The sequence below is a fragment of the Bactrocera tryoni genome, chromosome 2 (assembly GCF_016617805.1).
Source record: "Bactrocera tryoni isolate S06 chromosome 2, CSIRO_BtryS06_freeze2, whole genome shotgun sequence".
NCBI classification, from domain to species: Eukaryota; Metazoa; Arthropoda; class Insecta; order Diptera; family Tephritidae; genus Bactrocera; species Bactrocera tryoni.
In genome coordinates this window covers 23,787,266-23,806,174 of record NC_052500.1, presented here as the reverse complement: position 1 = coordinate 23,806,174, position 18,909 = coordinate 23,787,266, and the positions used below count along the sequence as shown (strand labels likewise).

The window sequence follows — 18,909 nt, the reverse complement described above, 5'->3', positions numbered from 1 at the left end:
CCGATGAGCTCTACGAGTTATACGACGACATTGACATAGTTCAGCGAATTAAGAGACACCGCAGCTACTCTGGCTAGGTCATGTCGTCCGAATGAATGAAAACACTCTAGCTCTGAAAGTATTCGACGCAGCAAGAATATCTTTTGCAATCTCTGCTCGAAGTCTTTTTTGCAAAATATTCAAATTTTTGGTACGCGTCTAGCATTGACACGTTTCAAAAATACTCTTAATCTATTCGGTTCGCGTTTGCAGTTTATATGGATTAGTCCGGGTCAAATTTGATCACAGGGCATAATTTGTTCTCATAACAGTCTGATCTGCGTAACTGGAGCGTACTCGTTTTTTTTCTGATCAGAAGCTGATTAATCGCTACTTGAGGAATATTTACTATCGCTACAACAACAATATAAGAAAAATTGCCAATTCTAAAATTTCAAGCAATGAAATTTCTCGCTTGGCTTGCATTTGTATACATACATACGTATGTACATATGTACATCTAGTCGCATTTGCCAACTTTTGATGTGTACAAATGCTTGTACCTAGATCGTGAAGATTTAAGGCTTTGGCACACAAAAAATTCATTCACGTACTTATGGATTATTTATATAAAATAACATGCTAATTAAGAAAAAAAAGTAAACTGATGACTACATACAACCTTGGTGATCTACATAAAGAGCTACATATATGCATACATACATATATAAAAAATATATATTATATAACGCAAAGTTCTGTGTTTAGTTCCAGTCTAATGACGCTTCAACAAAAAAACTGCAATTAGAGAATTCCACTAGGTGGGGCTTATAGCCGGTACATAGCCTTATTGAAATGTGTACAGTTATAATTCGAATATATAGATACGCCATACAGCTTAACAGCAACAATTTGCAATGGACAACAAAACAAAAATATAAAAAAAATTAAGAGAATAAATGCAACAACGCCAGAAAACTAGAGATTTCTAAACAAATTGCCGACGAATTTTCCAGCATTTCTTAAATAACACGAGGCAAACGCGCGTGAAAAAGCGAAATTAAATATATGTATATATGAACCGAAATGTAAGTGGAAACATTTAGGTACATATGTATAAATATACATATATGTACATATGTATGAAGACTTGTGCTCATATTTGTTATTTGAAAACTGAAAACCACAAAGCAGCGCCAACTCGCTCCAAAGCTCAAGCAGTCATTTCAGTCAGTTTAAATTGAACTGTCTTCGAGTGTACACCTTTGCTTTGGTTATTCTATTGCAGCATAAAGAAAACCTGTTGATTTCTCAACTGTTTGTGAAAGAAAAAATTTTTTGCCAAAATCAAAATGAAACAAATCATTGCACTAGTGCTCTTGGCGGCCTGTCTATTGCCCAGCGGTAAGCGGAGAGTGTAGTTATGTGCAAAAGAATATGTTTATATCTTAAATTTACATATAAGCCGTTACAGACGTTAATTAGTGACAATAACAGTATAATAAAATATAACCTTGACGCGCTTAGGCTGGAGTTATGTGACTGAAAGTGTGTGTGTCAGCCCCAATAGAGAGTTAAAAGTGAAAATTTCCATAATTTCAAATATTTTATACAAGGTGCTTGATTTTTATAAAAAATTATAAGAAAAATTATATTAATAGCATCCCAAAATGGCAACAGTTGTGAGTTATGCGTATATTTACTTAAGAAATTCATTTAATTTGGCCTGCAACCCACAACATTTGGAAAAGCGGTCGCTTGACTAAGCGCAAACGCACTTAAATACGTACAAAAATAACAAAAAAAAACATAAATACATATGTATGCAAGCACATCGGCAACAACGCTTGCATATAAATAGCGATTTTGTCATCATGTTTGGTTTTGTTTTTGTGGTTTTTTATTTGTTTTCTTTATTTTTCCATTTTTTTGTTTTTTTTTTATTTTTTCCCATTTTTTTAATTATTTTTATTTTTCTCTTTTTTTTTATTTTTTTTATTTTGTTTTTTTTTTTTTTTTTTTATTTATTTTTTTTTTTTTTTACATTTTTCTCTTGTAATTTTTGTACTCATTTCAAAGCAAATTGTTCAGCAGCCATTCAAAAACAGCTCAGACTTACAGCTCGCCAATGCGAAATTTACATACATATTTACATGTGTGTGTTTGTATATGCAAACTCATGTGATCGCATTTGGGCGTTATAGCCAGTCAAGTACACTGACATACATATTCAAATGCGTATTTGTAATGTAGATATGTAAGCTTATGCAAATAAACTCTGAATTAGACACTTGCCAGCTACAACTCAGTCTTCTTTAATTACAAAAAAAAACTGGTTTTTGTTAGACAATCGAAGCAAAGTAATGTCGTCGTTCAATAATACAGTTTTCTTTAACGTCAAAGTTTAGACGCAATAAATGAACTTATAAAATCTAAATGTTTGTATGTATGTATAAGTATTAATAATTTAATTTCAAACTGGTTTAAAATTTACACAGTAACTTTTATGTACATGTGTATGTATGTATGTACATATGTAGTATAGTAGCAACTGCGAAAATTAAAATTCTTGAGAAAGCTTTATAGAATAAAATTTACATATTTAATTATACATATGTACATACGTACATATGTATGTACATATATTAGGGTGGGTAAAAAAAACGATTTTCTTTTCCGCTTGGTATGCTGAAAAAATAGTGAATAGACATCTTTTAACAGGTCTCTCCAAGTATGACCTCTTAACTGTAACGGTAAGTTCTTCGGCCAGCACAGTTTTCTCAACAAAAAACTAAAATGACATTTTTTTTTATTTAAGAACCATTTTTTTGGAGTACCAAGCGAAAAAAATTATTCGGATTTTTTTAACCACCCTAATATATTATTACCTACATATGTATATGTATATATATATTTTTTTTGTTTTTGTTATAACGTATATGTATGTATATATTTTGTGTTTTCATTTTAATATAAATTTTTTTAATTTTTCCATTATAAATAAAAATTATTATTTTCTTTACATTTCCAGGTGATGCCATCAAATGCTATCAATGCAAATCGCTAACGGAGGCAAATTGCGCCAAGGACGTTATCGATGCTACCTTAAATATTCAATCCGTCGATTGCGATCAGGTGGCAAAACCTAACACTATGGATCAGTTGTTGCCGGTTACTAAATGCAACAAAGTTGTAACTAGCGGTAGGTTCAATTGATTTCAAAACATAACTTGTTAAAAAAATAGAAATTAATTATAATTATATAAGTTAATTAATTATTTGCAATGCTTTTATATACTATTTATTTATATTTTATAAAAAAAAATATTTTTCTTATTAAAACTTTTATTTAAATTTTTTTATTAAAATCATAATTTTTTTATTAACAGCTGTTAATATACAGCAACTAATTCACCTTACATTTAAAACACTTCGTAAAAATACAAAAATTTAAAAATGTAAACATAACCTACAATTTCAGTAATCAAACTATGTATTGTCCATTCTAAACACTCGCCAGTTTCAATAATCAACACACTTTCCATTATTAACACTCACACAATTCAAATTAATGTCTTGCTTTACGTTTATTAGCACCAAACCTTGTATTTTGCTTGAATTTTCAACTTGAAATTATATGTATACATACTATGTACATACATACATATCTATTTACATCGCACAAAACAGACTGCTCTTGCTAATGATTCATATCAAAATATTCATATTTCACGCACAAATTTATCGAAAATTATATAATATATGAAAAAACGAAAAGAGAGAGAAAATAATAATGCAATACAATGATCAATTCATTAAAAAAAACTTCGCTCAGATATTATTCGGTCAATATTTTTAACTCATGAATTGATAAAATGAGCACAAACAAAACTAAGAACATATTGCTGCACGGCTAAACGTACAAATCGCGTCAATATTTAGCTATAACTATTGTTGTTGCAATATAACGGTGCATTATACCGGTTCTAATTATTTCCAACATAACCGGATCCGTCTAAACTGAATGGACCCTTATATGCTCAAATATATACAACTAAAACTGTCATCTCAGCAGCATAAACCGAAACGATATTTTATATACAACAACAACAACAATTAACTTAATAAGAATTTTATAAAAAAAACCTATCTCCAATATTTTCTATTTTTAATATCAAACAGCGTCTATTGCAGTTGAAAAGCTCTAAAACCAGAATGAACCTTTTGAAGTCTCGTTCTGACTATTGCAGCAGGCTAAATAAAGAGAAGCACCACAGAATGAAGAAAAGAGAAAGGATTAGTTCTATGCATACCTCTCAATCCAAAAATATCTTACAACCCTTTCCTAATATTAAAAATGGTTAATTTTTTGTTAAATTCAGTCGATTTACGGCAACGTAAATGCAAAATTTTCTTTTTTTAATCTTAATATGCTACAAACCCTTTATTAAACCATAAATACCTTCTTTACGGAAAGTTAGCAACTCCTTCAAAGCTCCACTGACGCACATTATGAAACACATTTCATTAAAAAATAATAAAATTAAAATTTTAACGTTAACGTTAACAATTTAAAATTTCTACAATTATAGCGTCTAAACACAACGAATACAACATATGTTTTGCATCTATATTTTGTTTTGATTACAAATTCCACATTTTATTGCTGCCGGAGAAAAGTTGTTTTCATTCGCGAATAAAATACCTTCAGCATATTAGTCATACATTTTTAAATTATAGTGTATGCACCGTTATTAAATGCATGAAAATTAGAAAAAATTCTCTCTGTTCTCTCTCTAGCAGCTCTCAATGTCAAAAACAATAAAAAATACATAAACAAATATTATTATTTATACTTGTAGCATATAAAATTATAGCATAAAATATAAATAAAAAAAAAAAAAATTATCAATTAAAAAATATATATTTTTTTATTTTCCTCCTTTTTTACAGACAAGGCTGGCATTATAGTGTCACGTGACTGCCACTTTGAAGTAGTGGGTCAGAAGCCTGATGTTTGCACAGTGTCCCACAGTCGCGAAGTACAAAGTTGTCACATTTGCAAGGGTGATCTCTGCAATGCTTCCTCAGCTGGTTTCGTGGCGATCAGCTTGGCGGCGCTAATTAGCTTGATTGCTATGCAATTTTTAATGTAAATTATGTTATGTTGAATATTGTTAGAGGCAATCAACTATAACCTCTTGAAAGTATATTTGCAAATTGTATTATATTAATTATGTCAAAATATAAAAAAATAACCAATATGTACATACATACATACATAAAAATTGCCAGTCTCTAAATATGTAAATATTATAATTTATCAATAATTTGTAAAATTAAACAATACAAAAACTATTTTCTGCTCTGGTTTTATCTAGCAAAATATGTTACACTTACACATCTACAAAACTAAGCATTTAGAGAGCTGATGGTATTAAAAAATTAATATTTAAATAATTTATACAAAAATGTATTTAAAGAGTTTAATAAAAGTAGTTTCTGTAAAAATATTTTCCAAAAGCAATTGTTTTATTTTTTAAGAGTCGAAAAGAGTTACACTTTGCGGTTATAGTTTTAGTACTTAATTAAAACCTGTCTAATGGAGATATGACAAAATTGTGACCTTAATCGTACAATTTGTATGTCAGCTGATTACTATAACAAACCGATCTAAAAAATCTAAATCGTTCATCACGCTATCGAGGAATCATGGGACCGACGATATTGAATTTTTATTTTTTACTACTTGTCAAAACTAGTAAACAAACACCGTGTTGTTAATTTCATTTTGTCAATATAAATAAATTGACTTTGGTTTTATTGATTACAATAAATGTTTTTTGGAATGCCAAATGGTTTCTTATACGAACTCGGCAAAGTAAGAGTGTCGTTTTCTTAGTCTTTTGTGTTTATTATTTTTTTAAGTTAATCTAAGTATATATCGTTTTGGACGGACATGTTTAAAATGTTAAGTATTTGTCTTAACAATACTTAATTGTACTAAGTTACATACAAGTATGCATATTCGATTAGTAAATCACTTATAAAAGGCACATTTTAGTTATAAATGATATGGAATGTAGTCACATTTTTTTAAAGGCGTAATGTCCAAGCAATTGCACCGACTATTATTGTACTGAGCGTTATTGCAATTTTGTTCCCACTAAGTAGACTGGCAACATTACAACCATCTTTACTATTGCATGTGCAGTATTCCATAAAAATATTGTAGCTTCCTGTGCGCATCAGACAATAACGCTCATCACCTTCAATGCCAGGTTCTCCCATGTAGGCACAGCTACGGAAATAGCGCCATTCGCCGTGCATTTTTTGGCGAATTTTACGACACATTGTCGGTCGTACACCAGGTAAGTGTTCCAATTCAGGCTCCTGTGCACAATCAGTAATAACCAGTGAACTATTGTCGAATGGATTTCCACATTTTGGATCGTTGTCTGAGCGGCAGTCCCAGCACTTAATAGCAAAGCCTAAAACAATTTTTATGAATGGGTGCGTCATTTTGATTTCATATTTGTAATTTTCAATTATATTTACTTACCCAGTTGTACTAGGCAACATAGAAATATGCCAACATAAATTACTGATTGGAAATTACTCATTGTACTATATTCAATAATAAGAAACTTTTGTACGAATCTATAAATGCAGTTTAATTTCTAACAAACAAAATATTGGGAAAAGCGTCCCCACCCAAAATACACGATGGTTTGATGATTAAAATTTGACACCTTCGGTGGTGATGCCGGATGTATGTAAAGTGAAAAAATATTTCAACACTATTCTACATAGACTTTTGCACATTCGTGAATACATTAAAAGTGATAGAAGATATTTTTTTCTATAAGGGTAGTTTCCAGCTCTCATGAAAAGCAAAAACTCCATACAAAAAACACTAAATAAAAGCTCGAGAAGTATTCCGGTGTAAAATTTGCTTGTGGCAACATCCAGCTCTCAAGAAATTAAGTAAGTATATTTTCAACTTTTATTTTATAAATTTTGGATCGGCAACACTGGTTTTGCAAAGAAACATAACAGTTTCTATATAAAATTTAGGTGGCAGCTCTCAAGAAATGTGAAAACTTCTTATAAAAAAACGCTTAAGAAATAGTCAAGAAAATTTCCTGCGGTAAATTATCTTGTGATAGTATGCAGCTCTAAAGAAATCTAGTACTAATTTTTAGTACATTTTTTCAATAAAAGCGTACATGGCAATCCTGGTTTTGCGAAGAAACATGAAATCAACAATTGTTTCTTGAAGGAAAATCAAAGTAATCATTTCTGAATTTCTGAAGGAAATTGAGCGGGAAGAAAGAGTAAATTTGTGGTTTTATTTCAATTTTTTATATTATTTTGTTTAATCCTTAGAAATGGAACTCTTAATACCTGCAGCAAAGCGGCAAAAGAGAATAAGAAATTTCACAGCAAGTGAAAAACGAAAACTAATTAAAGAAGTGGAAAAGTGGCCCCGAATATGGGATACAAAAAACGTTATGCATTCGAATAAAAATGCTTTGGAGCAGGCCTGGGTCCACATAAGCAATTCACTTGGCAAAACTGGTAAGTGTATATAAACTAAAGTTTTATTTTATGAATCTCTTAACCTTATTTTATTTTTTATATTTATTTAGTTAGTGAGTGCAAAGTTGGATGGATTAGCTTACGGGAGAGCTATCGCTATCACGCCAAAGTGGCCCGCAAGCACAAAAGTGGTAGCGCTCGTGGAGACCCGATTGATTGGGAGTTTGCTGAAGAAATGTCTTTTTTGCCAAATGTATCACACAAAAGAAGGTAAGTCTATTAAATTTTACTTTAAAATTTCACGAATTTTTGTTGTGTTTCCCAGAACATCCACAAGTCCAACATTTGAAGATTTGGATTCATCTTCCTCCATAAATAGAGCGAATGTGGAGGAGTTAATTATTCCACAATTTGATTATGTAAGTATATATAATGTGCATGTAAATGCAAATGTTTTAATTTTTGTTCATTTTGCAGAGTCCAACACCCACCACAAGTAATCGGACGTTAAGCGGAAGCCAAAATGACGAGGCATGGAGTCGATTCAACAACATTTTAAAGAAGCAAGAAGATTTGGTTGCAGGAAAGAACAACTCACCATATGCACAAGCCCTTGGTTGTTTTGACTGGTTGTTGAATAAGCTTCCACAGTCAGTTGCAGATGATATGTGTATGGAATTTAACATTATGCTGTTACAGAAAGTAAAGGAACTTAAATCAAAAAAATAGAATAAGGAACAGAAATAAAACTTTTACCAATATCTTTTTATACACACTTGTCTTATGATTAGTTATGAAATAAATAGACACGAAATTTGGAAACATCAAACTTGTTTTTATAAAAAACATATCTAAATAGTAATTATTGTTTTTATAAATAAACATAAATATTGGAAATGTAGCAGGCAGCGTGCTGAAACAATCGATCGTGCCTGATCCGGATGACAAAATAATACCTTTCTGAGGCAAAGCCAATTTGTACTCAAAATTCCAAACGCGTTTTCAATACATAGTCTTGCTCTACTTAAACGATAATTGAAAATTTCTTCCTTCTTTGCCAACGATAAAGCCGTCGGCCGTAAATTGGCTGCTGTCATTAGGTATGCTGATACCGAATATCGAATTCTTCATAATATTGGAGTGTCCTTCACTTCCGTAAGCACCAACATCCAAGTATGTGAATTTATAATTGGCATCACATGTGGCCATCAACACAATAGAATGGAATCCCTATAATAAAAGCATATTAATACAAATTATTAAGAAATTATATATATCAAAATGGCACATCAAGTGCTAATTGAGCCCGATATAGCTGCACTCCTACCTAGGTATACCCGTACGAGGCTATTATAATCTATATGTATACATATTCACTTACTTTATAATTATAAAATGTTTTGGTCGGGCTTTGATAGCTATGTGTTTGCCATTGATAGCCCCGACCTTGTTTTGAAAATTCCATTGTGTTCGAAAGCAATGAGATATCTCCAACAAGGTGTGTTCTGTACACTCTGGAATTTCATTTTCAATTCCCTTCACACATCGGACAGAATATGCCGACATGAGGCAATATGGCGTTGTAAATCTCCAGAAGCTAGGTATCTGAAAAAAAGAATGCGGTCAAATCTTATTTGCGCTAAAATAGTACCTTATATATTTTCATAACATACTTTAGTACAATTGCTAACTTGGCTTTAGTAGGGATGAAATCGTCTTCCATTCTAGATAATAAAAAGGACCACCTGAAAAATAAATAAAAATAATTAATCATAATATTTTTAAACAAATTTAAGTATACAGAATGGGAAACTTACCAATTACTCTTGTTTAAAGAAGACTCTTTTTTGTTTAATGTTTCACACTCTTCTTTTTTTACTGTTTAACATTCACGATGAGATAGGCGATATGAAATGTTAAAATTTCTTGCTTCACACAAAAGATAAAATACCGATAATTTCCTGAGCATTTACTTGAGAGCCGGAAACTGTATAAATGAATCCGACTATATATTTATTTATATAGTTGTATAATCGCGCATTAAACTTTTTGTTTCATATATGTAAATGGAAATTGTATGCATAAAGACTTTCTGGCAACGCTTGGTCAAAATTTATTGTGATATCTGAGTACCCTTGTACTTCGTACATGTCAAATTTGTTAGCAAAATTATTTGTTTTTATATAGCTTGTTTATATTTTATTAAATTATTATTTATTAAATCGAATTCTGTTCCAATTTCTTGAATTTTAGTATAAAATGCGCAACATTGTGAATTATGTGGTGATTGTGTTATCACTGTGTGCCGTCGGTAAGTTATTTTCTTGCTGATATGCACATTACAATCATACTTTAAAGCATGGCTTGGGTGTGGCTTAAATGGCTTGTTAATAATTATATATGAATGTGTAAACATTATAAAATGATTTAAGGTTCGCTTGCTATACGCTGTTACCAATGCTCCTCCGATCAGGATCGGAAAGGTTACGATAGTTGTGGTGCTTATAAGCCATTTAACCGGACGGAACATATTCCCATCGAATGTAACAGTGATGAATCACATATGCCCGGATCGTTTTGCATGAAGGTGGTACAACAAGGTCCAAAGGGTTTCATCTGTAAGTTCTTTTTTTTAGTTTCTTTTTTTTTGTAATAAGCTACATATTTAACATAATTATTTTTATGTAGGGGATGGCCGTTGGCGTCAAGTAATAAGGCGCTGCGCCTCAGTTTCTGAAACAGGTGTGACTGGTGTCTGCAATTGGGGTGTTTATGAAAACGGCGTCTATTGGGAAGAATGTTATTGCTCTAATGACAGCTGCAATACCGCCTCAAGCATTAATGTATCAAAAAAGAGTTTCGCTTTAGCAATTATTGCAGTATTAGCGCTGTCATGCAAGAAGTTTGTGAATTAGGCAACGAATCAAACGAAAACTGTCTCGAAAAAACATTCCGTCCATTTTATTGGTATATTACTTTTATTTTTATACTAATAACCATCATTATCTAATCGTTCGTAAACTTAAGTGCCTTAATGTAAGCATTTCGCTTTAAGTTCAAATTGTAAAAAAATATATTTCACGTACAAAAATTTTTTACACATACACTGCAATGTATACGTAATAAAACAGACAACAATAGAACTTCACATTTCTTCTGCATCTGGATCTTTAGAATCTTTCATAATTTTCAATGCACCATCTTGCCAACCGGCACTTGGTGAATTAGCAACGGCACAGTATATTGCGAGCGCACCGTTTGGCATTTCTTTAACAGCCATATATGATTTGTTATCCTGAAGCCACAATTTAACTTCAGTTTTTGAACCTTGATACTATTGAGTAATTATATGATGCGTTGAATTTAAAAATAATTCAAACGCTTTATTAGATATATATGTATGTAAATCGCATTTTACATTTTTATTTACCCATTTATCATATAGCTGCAGTGGCTGATGCACACTTGTCCAATTAATCACTTTCAACAAGTATTTCATAAAAACGTTTGTATTTTTTTTAACCATAACATTGTCTACGCTATTCAGACGTTCACAATTTTTTAACAGTTGCTTACAACACTCGCGATCTGCATTTGAAATAAAAGTATGACTTTTTGAAACCTATTTGAACTACACTACCTTTGGGCCGCTTCAATGTTCCTTCGAGTGAACGCGCTACACGCATGTAGCAGCGAAATTCTTCATCCAGTATTTCCTGTTCCTATATAAAAGCAATATTTAACCAACGCAATAATATTGTACTTATGGAGAGTGCTGCAATTTACCATTATTCGAGCTATATTATTGTGCTACTATTAGCACATGTGTATTGTCATTTACTTCTACGAAATCACGCCAGACACGAATACAATTTTTTAAATTAAATAAAATTTTGATTCAATATTCATTGGTAATGATACTCATTTTTTAACAAGGAAGTTGTAATGCTAAAAAAGCAAATGTTTGGCATAGTCAGAGGGCATACAAACGCGAAATATCTGAACAGAAATTGCTGTATATTCTCTGACAAAAATGTACTTGTTGTTGCCGAGTTGACAGTCCTTGACCGGATAAAAAATTCGGGTCCGTTCCGATTAGGCAGACCCAACTGTCGTGGGAACTGCAGAATTTTGCAATTTTCATATTTGAATAACTAGTTTAAACATAATTTCTTACAAAGCATTAGAAATAATTGAAAATAAGTATTTAAAGCATAAATAATAATAATAATGCAAAATTACTGCTTACCATTTACCTAAGTAACAATTGGCGCTCCATCTATGCAGGTTATGTGCTAACTGCTACCAAATTGTGGCAGTGGTTCTCTTGTGGAATCATTGCATATTTTTATTTCTGTATACACACAACCAAAGTAAACACTTTCAATTACACTATTCATGTTTCTTTTACAATAAATTCACTAAATTACACACTAATTTAAGAAAATTACACACAAAACTTGAAATTTGCACACTTTTGCGACAGTGAAGAAACCATTTTGAATTATTGAACTGATTTCCCTTTGCAATTAAATATTCACCACAGCGCGGTGAAAAGCTCTAAATTTGCGCGGAAGTTGGTTGCGTGACGGCAATTGTCAGTGAAGAAACCACTTTGAATTATTGAACTGATTTCCCTTTGCAATTAAATATTCACCACAACGCGGTGAAAAGCTCTAGATTTGGACGGAAGTTGGTTGCGGGTTGACAGTTTTACCGACAGACAGTTATTACCCAGTAAATTATTGTTACCGAAGCTGCAATGCATTGAAAGGATTGACTTAGAAACTAACATATACCATATACACCTTGCACCTTTCTTAAGGACTTTGGGGTTACAAGGGTTTCCTCGGATAAAAAACAGCCTTTTTAAAAAATTTGTTTCTCCTATAAAAATTAAATATTTTATTCGAATTTTTTATTGTTATAAACATACACTATTCAAAAAGAAATTCTGAAATTTTTGGTTAAAAATATTTTAAACTCGGCCTTTGCGACGCCATTTTCGGTGAACCCTCCGAAAAAAGATGTGCCCCCATTGGCAGGATAGCTTCTTTCAGGATCATCTAAAGTGCAAAAATATACGCGTCTTAGTACCTTAACTTAAAACTTGGACGAAAGAAAAAAAACTGAAAATTGGACTTTTGGCAGACATTTTTTACAAAAAAAAATAAAATTTCAGTAAAAAAAAAATTTTCAAATAGTTGTGTCGAACAAAAAAATCCTTCATCCAAGTCTTGAAGTATTGTATCTCAAAAACCTGTATAAAATTTCATGAAGATCGCTGGAGAAATTTTCGAAAAATCTTGCCAACCGACTTCAAAAACACAGTTTCGAGAAAAATGCGTTTAAAAGCGCTGTTTGGCTTAGCTAGACCCGAGCGCACAAGTTTTCAAAGCTGTATCTACGAATCAACTTTAAAATTTTGGGCAATACGCACCTCTAGAATGCTGTAGAATTTTATAATACAATAAAAAAATTCGTTTTTTGAAACCCGTAAACCCATGTAACCACTTAAGAAGAAGAGCAATCACATGTACACAAGAGTTTGTGTTATAATTATCAATTGGGCCTAAATAAACTCTTAGAAACATTAACCGTAATCTCTGATAGCACTGATAGTATTTAGCCGGAAACTTAACCGATAGATGGTTTGCTGGGTAATGCAAGTCGAAATTTCACGGATGTCATTATATATTCACCACAGCACGGTGAAAAGCTCTAACGTTGCGCGGAAGTGTCATGTGATATGACAAGCAATTGTAAGTGCAATTCGAAATTTCACGGAAGTAGGTTTGCGATATAGTGAGTGCTGCTGGTTATACATTATAATATTGCACTTGTAGAGTTTTTTGAAATTTACAACAAATAAGTGTGTTTACGTGTTAAGTATGCTGTTTTGTGCTTAATAAAATGTTAAAAGTCTTTTGTATTTGCTTAATATATTCTTGTTGGTTAGTTATAAATTACTGCCAAACATCCATCTTTTGTAGCGGAAGCCATTTGCTGCAAAACAGCTGATTTGTGCTTTCTCTACTTTGTTCACCACGGCGCAGGCAAGAGCAGTTCGCGTTGCATATTAGTATTTGAAGTTCTTTTGTTTGATAAATTTAAAAAATTTAGTTAGTTGAATATGTTTATTTAATAGAGGCTTTACATAGAATATGTATATCAGTTTTCATAGTGCAAAATGTGAAAAATTGTGAGATTATAGTTAGAATGTGTATGTAAGTTTGTGTAATGTGTAAAAATTTGGTGATCGACTCCATTTTGTTTAGTTGTGTGCCACTTGACTAACCTAATTCTACAAGTATTAAATAAAAGGAACGTAAATCAGATGCAAATCCGTGCATCTGTATGTGAGTATGTAAAATATGTAATGTAAACTCAACTAATTATTATTTTTCCATGTCAAAGCATAACCTACGCAATTTCGAGAATATTCTCTTACACAATAATAACCATCAACAAATAAACTAATTGCTGCAACAACAGAAACGTCTAAGGTAGGACTACTCATTTATTTAAAAAACTCTGTATACCATTTATAATGTTATTTGCTTTATTTATTTATTTATTTTTTCAAAACTGTTAACAATTTATTCATCATTTCATTCGAGTTTATTGGTCAGTTGGTATTGTACATCAAATGCTTACATTTACAAACAATTTAATTTAACACACATGTCATGTTTTATGCAGACACAGGCATATCTTACCTAATTAACTATACTCAAACTTCTTTATGCAAAGTTAAATTTAAAATTCTTGCGTTTTAAGGAGGAAAAATAGTAAAAGTGCAGTATTGAGAAAAGTTTAGTATTGATAAAAATCGTAAAATCAAAATATTTAAAAATATTAAATATCGTACAATTTGCAAACTAGCTTATTCTAAACTGTTACGCATTCTAAAGAATTTGCATATTTCTACCTTTTATTTATTGCATCACGTTTCTTTTTCAACGAAGTGAAAAAAATTGCCCAACATGCTTACACTTTTCATTCATAATTAACTATTTTAAGCAAACGCCATCTTTTATATACATACATAAACATAATATAATTAAAAACATATATCGAATATCCGTTACTTGCATTAATTGCATACAAATTTATCATAGAGCTGGTTTAGTTTGGCTTTCAAAATACTTAGATTAAATTTTTATAAGAAATTAGTACCTTTCCAACTAATAAATATAATAATATAAAAGGTAAATATTTAAAATTTTATATATTTAATTCAAGCTTTTGTGTATACTGACATTTAATCTTAGCAGCCATATTAATTTTTATGAAACACATATCAAGCACAAATATAACGAATAACCTGCCGCAAATTAATAAGAGAAAGTCACGATAAATGCATTTATCGATAGTATTGCATGAAGACCAGGGTTGCGAATTTTTTAATTAAAACAAAGATTTTTAATATTTAATACTATTTTGGGAAATAAAAATTAAATTTTCAATCCAAAATTTTTAAATTCAAAATCCAAAATTTTTGAATTTAAAATTCGAAATCCCAAAACTATATTTTCAATTCCGATTTTGGTATTATAAATAGAAAAGTAAATTTTAATCTCGAAATTGGAATTAAAAATTTAATTTTCGATCCAAATTTTGTAATTTAAAATCCTAAAACCCAAATAGAACTCAAAATCCCAACACCTTGGATTAAAAATTTAATTTTAAATTTTTAATTTATTTTAATTTAAGAAGAATTTATTTTTAATTTGCTTTTCAAGTTTTACTTCTGATTTTGGGATTAAGTTCTCATATTTAAGATAAAAAAATTAAAATTTTGTTTTTAAATTTAACAATGAAAATTGAAAATTAAAATTTAATTTTCGATCCAAATTTCCCAAAATTGGAATTAAAAATTTAATTTTCTATGCAAAATTTTTGAATTTAAAATTCGAAACCTCAAAATTAGAACTAAAAATCGCAACACTTGGGATTAAAAACTTTGTTATCAATTTTTAAATGAGTTTTCAATTTTTAATTCCGATTTTCGGATTAAATTCTGATGTTTAAGAGAAAAAATTGAAAATTTTGTTTTTAAATTTAATAATAAAAATTTAAAATTAAAATCTCATTTTCTATCCAAAATTTTTGAATTTAAAATTTGAAATCCCAAAAACAGAATTAAAAATCCCAACACCTTGGATTAAAGATTTAAATTTAAATTTTTAATTTAATTTTTAATTCTGATGTTGTGGTATTAGGATTAAACACTCTTTGAGATAAAAAATTTAAACTTTTTTATATTATTTAATAATTACAATTAAAAAATAAAAAAAGAATAATTTTTAATCCCAAACAGTTTGGATGTTTTTCTATAGAGAAAATATTTTTAAAATGAAAGTAATAAAATAAAAAAAATATTTTTAAATTAAAAATATAATTTAAAAGGATAAAAAAGTTTACAAATTTCTTATTGAAAGACTAGTATTAAAAGCAGTTAAATAAAAATAAAACCATGTGGATATTTTTTTTAAATAAGCTTTTCTTTGCAAAAGTTAATCAAAATGGTTAAACACGAGGTACACAAGAGTAAAAAAATTTAAATTCTATTACAATTTACTTAAATTTTTTATTTCAAGTGATGCAATATTAAACCAAACTTCAAACCGGTATTTGAGATTAAAAAAAAAATAAAAAGATATTTTTAAGCCGATTTTTGGGATTTTTTTTTAATTTTTCACACTCGTGCTTTGTTTTTTTCCCATCCAAACTAATCCAGTTCAATGAAAATCTGGTATTTTTGATTAAAAAATTAATTAGATTTTTAAAGCAGTTTTTGGGATTATTATAATTTTTTTTTTTAATTATTCAAAGTGGTGCTTGGTTTCTTCCAATCCAATCCAATGAAAATCCGGTGTTTGGGATTAATTACTTTTAATTTGTAAATTGGATTTTGGGATCCAATTTGAAAATTATTACTAATTAAGATTTTCAGTATGAAAAGTAACAATATTAAGCCAAAAATAATTGAATTATTTTTTTTATTATTACGTATTTGCAACCCTGGTCAGATCCAAGCGTAAATGTGTGTTAGTACTGCTGTAAGAAGGTTTTGTTCAAACGCTTTCAATTGACTGTAAAGAGTCTGCTTTTTCCTTTTGTCTCCAAATTTAGCAAGAAATCAGAGAAAAATTTTAATTTTCATTATATACATATGTATGTACATAAATATTTAAATGAATTTACATATGTATGTATGTAATGAAATGTATGTGTAAAATATGCCAAAGATAGTACAAGCGCTAGAATCCAGCCGTAACCATAAGAATATAACACACTGATTCTCTAAAAAATGTTCAGAGCGTATTTTACACCGTTTCAGGGACAGCATTATTCATTAAAATTATTATTTTGAACGTGGTATATGTACGTCAGGTTCCATAGTTCCTGACGTATACAACTTTCAAAATAACAATTTTATTAAATAATATGAAATTATTGAAAGCTGTTATTCAAATAATATTTTCTTGGCATCTATACGGAAATAAATTGACGAAATTAATGTAGCATATACGAGTAGAGTAAATTTCAATTATAACAGTAAAAACAAAGCAATTTATGGTAAAAGAGGCCAAGTGGTAATATCTGTGAACTCACAAGCAAGCCGTTTTTTAACCTTTTGACTGTCTTCTATGGCTCCCCAAACAGTTTTATGACGTCAAAAAAGAATAACATTATAATTTTTGTACACATTGCAAAATTTCTTTACTCATACTAATTTCTATAACTTAAAACTTTTTTTATTTTAAAACTCACAGTTCTTTTTCTATAACATCACTACTTGCTAACGATTAACGCTGTATTCGCAAATCTTAGCTAGATCCTTAACCAATACGACAAAGCAGAATTATCGCGATAAATTCAGTTCGTTAACCAAGCTTCAACGGATCTGACTATTTTTTTTTTACATATTATCGACAGTTTAAATTGCAACCCTTGGTGGAAAAGGCTTAAAGATGGGTCAAGATGTAAGAAAGAGACCTTTCCCTGTGTATTGTGAGACTGTGGAAAAGGAGACATTTCATTCCCATCTCCACTAGACGCTTGGGGTCTTGCTATTCTTTACACACTACCTGAGCCTAAGACTCCATCTACCGTATACACAGCTTTAGACATACCTCAGAGTCTTCTGCATATAGTGCAAACCTGTCGAAACAACTTGCTTCCTAGACTCACCTTTATAACACCTCTATGCTAACCCCTAATTTCCAATAAAATTGCTAAACAAAGTGACTAACTAAGTTATTCAGCTCTCCGAAAACCATTCGACAGTAGAAAGTAATAATTGTTTTGACGTTTGATTTCGCAGCCTAATTACATTTACAAGCCTGAATACAATTAATTAACAAACTACGAAGCTAAGCTTCTGGTTACGAGTAGGATACTTGCGCCTCATTTACCACAATTAGCTTTGTTGCTTTACACTCTTCTATGTAATTTTTGTGGCTTTGCTGCACTTCAACTAATCTTGTCGGGGTTCAAGCACATGGAGGATGTAGCCACTACCAACTTAGGTCCAATTAAATACCATGGTTACCACATTCAAACATACAGACATATTTTTTAACACAAGCTTAAACTACTATCGGTGTTCGTACATCAACAGTTTTGCTATCTGTTAGGGTGGATGACATAGAACAGGATGTATTATTATTTTGACTCGGAAACTCATCGGTGACATTGACGCCAACAACCCCACTTTGCAAATGCTCCATATTCACTCTAACGTCGAGTGCTTTCGTCGGCGGGCAATGTACCTCCACCATCTCGGTAAGGGTGATGCCGTCGATATCGGAGCTTGGCGATTCCAATAGACGAAATCGTATCGGTGATGGCGTGCGTATGGCGTACATGGATGAGCTGGATGTAGATGAAGATGGTATGTGCGGTAGATGCGCCTCGTTAACTGTAAACGATGGTGATTCTGGTGAAATTGTCATTGAGCTGGTCACACTCTTTGTCGGCGTTGTGCGGGTGGTTTCGAGTGGTGAACCGACCTGATTAATTTCGGCAGTCGTCTGTTCGATATGCACATTTGCTGACGAACTCTTACCGCCAGTGTCTTCGTCATCACCATCAACGTCTGAATCTAATATATAATATGTATTGACATCGGATTCGGGGCCGAAAAGCAAAGCAAACTGTTTGAGTAGATCGTGCTCGGCTTGACCGAGCGTTGGCGGTGGGTGTGTTATGGAAGGTGTTGAATGTGGTGAGTATTCACCGCTATGACTATCGATTGAGTGTTGAAAATTAAATTCAGTTGAGCAATCTTTTACACTTCGCTGATCTCGTCAAACTTTCTCCTTATGCGTGCGGGCTTTTGACGGTGTTAAATGGGTGGGGAAGCTAGAAAAAATATTT

The 18,909-nt window shown here is 31.0% G+C and overlaps 7 protein-coding genes and 1 long non-coding RNA gene across 10 annotated transcripts in view; 3 read left to right on the top strand and 5 right to left on the bottom strand.

Moving 5' to 3' along the window:
* The first annotated feature begins 1,206 nt into the window (after nucleotides 1-1,206).
* LOC120768620 (secreted Ly-6/uPAR-related protein 1) lies at nucleotides 1,207-5,253 on the top strand. Its single transcript, XM_040095387.1, has 3 exons — nucleotides 1,207-1,383; nucleotides 3,011-3,181; nucleotides 4,933-5,253. The coding sequence occupies exons 1-3, from the start codon at nucleotides 1,332-1,334 to the stop codon at nucleotides 5,133-5,135; spliced, it is 426 nt and encodes a 141-aa protein (XP_039951321.1). The 5' UTR covers nucleotides 1,207-1,331; the 3' UTR covers nucleotides 5,136-5,253.
* A 503-nt stretch (nucleotides 5,254-5,756) lies between these two features.
* Nucleotides 5,757-6,719, bottom strand: LOC120768619. The gene is made up of 2 exons (XM_040095386.1): nucleotides 6,542-6,719; nucleotides 5,757-6,470 (listed from the first exon to the last, which is right to left on the bottom strand). Exons 1-2 carry the CDS (start codon nucleotides 6,600-6,602, stop codon nucleotides 6,076-6,078), a joined length of 456 nt encoding a protein of 151 aa, XP_039951320.1. The 5' UTR covers nucleotides 6,603-6,719; the 3' UTR covers nucleotides 5,757-6,075.
* Nucleotides 6,720-7,107: 388 nt separating this feature from the next.
* On the top strand, nucleotides 7,108-8,337 carry LOC120768117. Of its 3 annotated transcripts, none has more exons than XM_040094668.1 (5): nucleotides 7,108-7,316; nucleotides 7,393-7,560; nucleotides 7,632-7,791; nucleotides 7,847-7,940; nucleotides 7,999-8,337. In XM_040094668.1, the coding sequence occupies exons 2-5, from the start codon at nucleotides 7,494-7,496 to the stop codon at nucleotides 8,248-8,250; spliced, it is 573 nt and encodes a 190-aa protein (XP_039950602.1). In that variant the 5' UTR covers nucleotides 7,108-7,316; nucleotides 7,393-7,493; the 3' UTR covers nucleotides 8,251-8,337. The 3 variants fall into 3 exon arrangements, with proteins under 3 accessions (XP_039950602.1, XP_039950600.1, XP_039950601.1); XM_040094666.1 differs by having other exon boundaries at nucleotides 7,369-7,560; XM_040094667.1 differs by lacking the exon at nucleotides 7,108-7,316 and having other exon boundaries at nucleotides 7,323-7,560.
* Nucleotides 8,338-8,447: 110 nt separating this feature from the next.
* LOC120768118 lies at nucleotides 8,448-9,445 on the bottom strand. Its single transcript, XR_005704732.1, has 4 exons — nucleotides 9,339-9,445; nucleotides 9,195-9,266; nucleotides 8,903-9,126; nucleotides 8,448-8,751 (listed from the first exon to the last, which is right to left on the bottom strand). It is a non-coding gene; the product is annotated as an uncharacterized LOC120768118 (long non-coding RNA).
* A 223-nt stretch (nucleotides 9,446-9,668) lies between these two features.
* LOC120768127 lies at nucleotides 9,669-10,664 on the top strand. The gene is made up of 3 exons (XM_040094681.1): nucleotides 9,669-9,832; nucleotides 9,954-10,139; nucleotides 10,210-10,664. Exons 1-3 carry the CDS (start codon nucleotides 9,781-9,783, stop codon nucleotides 10,434-10,436), a joined length of 465 nt encoding a protein of 154 aa, XP_039950615.1. The 5' UTR covers nucleotides 9,669-9,780; the 3' UTR covers nucleotides 10,437-10,664.
* Nucleotides 10,653-11,439, bottom strand: LOC120768128. Its single transcript, XM_040094682.1, has 4 exons — nucleotides 11,308-11,439; nucleotides 11,162-11,243; nucleotides 10,952-11,109; nucleotides 10,653-10,855 (listed from the first exon to the last, which is right to left on the bottom strand). Exons 1-4 carry the CDS (start codon nucleotides 11,308-11,310, stop codon nucleotides 10,667-10,669), a joined length of 432 nt encoding a protein of 143 aa, XP_039950616.1. The 5' UTR covers nucleotides 11,311-11,439; the 3' UTR covers nucleotides 10,653-10,666.
* Nucleotides 11,440-16,537: 5,098 nt separating this feature from the next.
* On the bottom strand, nucleotides 16,538-18,839 carry LOC120767700 (probable G-protein coupled receptor CG31760; the record flags this gene model as incomplete). The annotated part of the gene is made up of 1 exon (XM_040093896.1): nucleotides 16,538-18,839. A coding segment is annotated over one exon (720 nt), but the record flags the coding sequence as incomplete, so codon positions are not given.
* The window catches only part of LOC120768570 (probable G-protein coupled receptor CG31760), a 34,432-nt gene continuing 34,327 nt past the window's right edge, over nucleotides 18,805-18,909 (bottom strand). Inside the window, exon 13 of the mRNA XM_040095319.1 lies at nucleotides 18,805-18,894. Coding sequence (XP_039951253.1) covers nucleotides 18,840-18,894 — 55 coding nt within the window. The 3' untranslated portion in view covers nucleotides 18,805-18,839. The remainder of the gene's footprint in view (nucleotides 18,895-18,909) is intronic.